A 3,469-nucleotide genomic window follows, 5' to 3' on the forward strand; every position below is an offset into this window, starting at 1 on the left:
TTCCTGCCTAACTTATTTTCCTCCAAAATAGTAAATATCTTTCTTAACTCCCAGAATCTAGGTGAGATTCAAAATTACGAAGTGAATTTAAGTTTTTGGGAATGAGTTATGAAGGTATTTGAACCTGTGTTGTGAATTTATGTTTAAATTCCACTACTGTTCTATTGGAATTCTGCACTGAGCTCTTGAGAGCAAGGATAATTTATGTACAAGAATGCCTTAAAATAAGCCTCCGTAATTACAAAAATGCAGTGTTTAAATTTATAGTAAAAACCCACACACTGCTGGCAAAACTATAACTGCATCTGGAAAACATTAAGGATGCTATTAAAATAGTCTAGCATAAACTAGAAATGAGACTGAAATTACAGTGTTGCTTACTTAACCATTTTTAGGAAGTGTATTTTGAATGCGATCTACTTTCCTATTTTTTTTTTTTTTTTGATAAAACACCACATTGTATCTTGTTTACCACCAAGGATGAATTACGGACTCTGTTATCTATTTAGCTCAGATTTTAAGCATCTTCTTACAGCCATTGATAATTTAAAACATAACCAGGTGGCTGTTGGCCCAGCCATCAGGGGGAAAAGTAACATGGAGATCTCAAAGGAGAATAAAAATCACAGCAATTAGAAACTTATTTTATTAAAAAGATGAAATGTTTTCAAACATTGAAAAATTACGTTTAAAAAAAAAAACAGAAATAGGCAAAATACCCATTTGTCTTCTATTTACATATACAATATTTCTCATTGTATAAAATTATTTACAATATATAAAAAAATTTACAGTAAAATAGGTTATTTTCTTACAAGACATCAAGCCCTGTACTTCTAGTGTAGATCATGGCAAACAAGAATATTATTGCACCTGTGAAAAAACAGTCTAACAATAGGAGTGTTCTCTTAGCCATGCCTTCAACTGAGATCTAAAATAACATCGTTAGCTACAGTAACATTCATTTAATCTCTTCTAGGGTCAACTTCAGGCAGTTTCCATACAAACATTGTCTTGTAAAGCTTAGGACTGGGCAGTTGGAATCAGAAAAAAAAAACATATTTACAGCTTCTTCTGTACAATCTGTATGGAGTCTTACAGAGTTTACCCTTCACAGAAGCTGCATAAATAACCCCTATTCTCCTGACCGGGACAGGCAGGTTCACTAACAGAGTCACTCAAATTCTTTGCAGGAGATGACTGGCTAAGTCTCCTTGTGTCAAATCCTCCTCCACTTCCATCGCTAGAGCGTTGGTGCCTCCCTACGTAGTACCAGCTACAAGTTTTTAACGCTTCTGCACCTGAGCAGTTAAATAATGTCCACTGTTCGCAGGTCGAGAGTCTCTAGGGCTACATGTGCCGTTTCATGTGCAAAGCCAGGTGGTCTGACCTGGAGAACGCCCTGTCGCAGAGGTGGCACTGGAAGGGCCGGTGGCCGGTGTGCTTGCGATAGTGACGGGTGAGTTCGTCGGAGCGAGCGAACTTCCAGCCGCAGCCTTCCCAGTTGCAGTGGTAGGGCTTTTCACCTGTTGGAGAAATCACAGAGAGCGTGACTCAGCGCGGCACTCCCACGTACAGGCAGCATCACATGCTGGGCAACATTCTGAGTTTATCTCAGTGTATCCTTTTATTTGCTACCCAGCCCTTCCACAGTAAGATCCAAGTGCTTTTCAAGCCAAACGAGCCTGCTCTAGCAATTCCTTTACTAACCTATACCTGCAGTGAAAAATCTTTTGAGAAAGGGCATTGGAAGCCCTTAGAAAAGCTTTGACCTACGTACACGTAGGAACTCCTGGAGTTTAAGAGACTATAGGGTTAAAGCTCAGGCTGCAAACTGTTTTATACAGGCGGCTATTGCAACCGGCAAGCGGCGTATCTCCAGATGAAGGCAACCAGCCCTATTTACCTGTGTGCGTCCTGAGGTGGGCCTTCAGGTGCGAACTCTTGGTGTAGGTCTTCCCGCAACCTGCGTAGGTGCACGTGTGAGTGGCTGTCCTCTTCCGCGGCCAGGACCGACGTCCTCTTTTTGGTTTGGAGTCCAGCAGCTCCAGAGGGGAGGAAGGAGGGGTGAGCATGCCTCTGGGAGCGGAGGGCTGTAAAGGCAGGCTGTCCTCAAACAGGCCAAACTGAGAGGTGTTCTGGTACTGGAGATGGGTCTGCGGGTGGTGGAATCCGGAGGCTGGGTGGTAGCTTTGCTGGAAGGACACAGATGAAGGGCACATCATCTGCGTGTGGCAGTCATTCACCATGAGATCGTCGGGGCTCAGTGGAGGCGTCTCTGCCCCAGGGATCTGGGGGGAGCTGGCCACCCGCGGCTGCTCGTAGGCCATCATACAGGTCGCGTTGCCCTCCTGTTTGATCTTCGGGCAAGCCTGGGGCACCAGACCCAGGACTGGTCCATAATTGTCCATGTCGGGCTCAGGCTTAATGTTCTCAATGAACTGCGGGCCCCCAAAGCTGGGTGTCACAAAGAACCGCCCGTGGACATTGCCAGGAGGGCAGTAGTTGGAGTCCATCTCGGAGCGGATCACCTCCGGCACGATGCCAGCGTTGTAGGGCGGGGGGCTGCCCTGCTCCAGGGCACTGTAGCATCCCGGGGACGGGTTTGTCTGATAAAAGCTGCCGCTTTCCCCTTGGGCAGGGGGATAGTCCCCACCGGCTGAGCCCTGGCCATAGCCGTCGCTGCCCATGGAAAGGATAAAATCCAGCACGTTGTTGAGGTCTTCATCCTCTTTGCGCGGGGAGAGGCCACCCCAGGTGCCAGCGGGGGTCTTGGCCTCCTGGTCACACTTCCACCTCTGGGAGAGAAAGAAAAGGGAGAAGGTTAGAGGTGGCGTTTGTGGGAGGGAGGGAGGATTTAGGGAGAAGCGGGGCCGCGGCACCGCTGCCCACCCGTGCGATGAGCCGCGCCGGCCTCAACGCGGCGGCGGGAGGGGGACGAGACTCACTTCGTGGAGGGTTTTCTCGCGGCAGGGGCTGGCGAAGGTGGCGAAGGAGGGCAGGATGGTGTCGCTCAGCGCCATGGTGCGGCCGGGCGGGACGGCGAACGGCGCGGCGCGGCGAGCCGCCTTCCCCACCTTATAACGCGGGCGCGGGCGCCCTCAAGCCAATTGCAGGGAGCGGAGGAAACGCGTCCCGGACGGGGCGGGCGGGAGGCAGCGGCTCGGGCGCAGCCTAAATTTAGCCCCGGTATAAAAGGACGCGGCGGCAGCGGCAGTCCGAGCCCGAGCGGGGCGGAGCGTGCCCGGGCCCGGCACGGCCGCGGGCCCACTCGCCGCCTTCCCCTCAGCACGGGGCTCGCCGCCGCGCCGAGGGGCGGCTGTGGAGCGGCGACCCCCGCCTCGGGCCGCTGCCTGCGGACGCTGAGGGGACATTGAAGGGGCCCTGCCCCGGGTGCGCCGAGAAGCGCGTGTAAACTGAGGGACACTGAGGAGTCTCTGCCTTTCCCTGGGGATGCTGAGGGGCCACG

General features: G+C 51.5%; 1 protein-coding gene across 1 annotated transcript; it reads right to left on the reverse strand.

Annotated features, from left to right (window-relative positions):
- Window positions 1–623: 623 nt before the first annotated feature.
- On the reverse strand, window positions 624–3,062 carry KLF2 (KLF transcription factor 2). The gene is made up of 3 exons (XM_054805801.1): window positions 2,949–3,062; window positions 1,907–2,798; window positions 624–1,526 (listed from the first exon to the last, which is right to left on the reverse strand). The coding sequence occupies exons 1-3, from the start codon at window positions 3,021–3,023 to the stop codon at window positions 1,351–1,353; spliced, it is 1,143 nt and encodes a 380-aa protein (XP_054661776.1). The 5' UTR covers window positions 3,024–3,062; the 3' UTR covers window positions 624–1,350.
- Between the last annotated feature and the right edge of the window lie 407 nt (window positions 3,063–3,469).

This window comes from Grus americana, chromosome 28, assembly GCF_028858705.1.
Source record: "Grus americana isolate bGruAme1 chromosome 28, bGruAme1.mat, whole genome shotgun sequence".
Lineage (NCBI taxonomy): Eukaryota > Metazoa > Chordata > Aves > Gruiformes > Gruidae > Grus > Grus americana.

Bases quoted from the DNA above. Each gene is read 5' to 3' on its own strand.
- KLF2 (XM_054805801.1), bottom strand. From the start codon at position 3,023: ATGGCGCTGAGCGACACCATCCTGCCCTCCTTCGCCACCTTCGCCAGC. The intron at 2,799-2,948 runs GTGAGTCTCGTC...TTTCTCTCCCAG, and splicing joins GCGAGAAAACCCTCCACGAA to AGGTGGAAGTGTGACCAGGA. The intron at 1,527-1,906 runs GTAAATAGGGCT...TTTCTCCAACAG, and splicing joins CCACCTCAGGACGCACACAG to GTGAAAAGCCCTACCACTGC.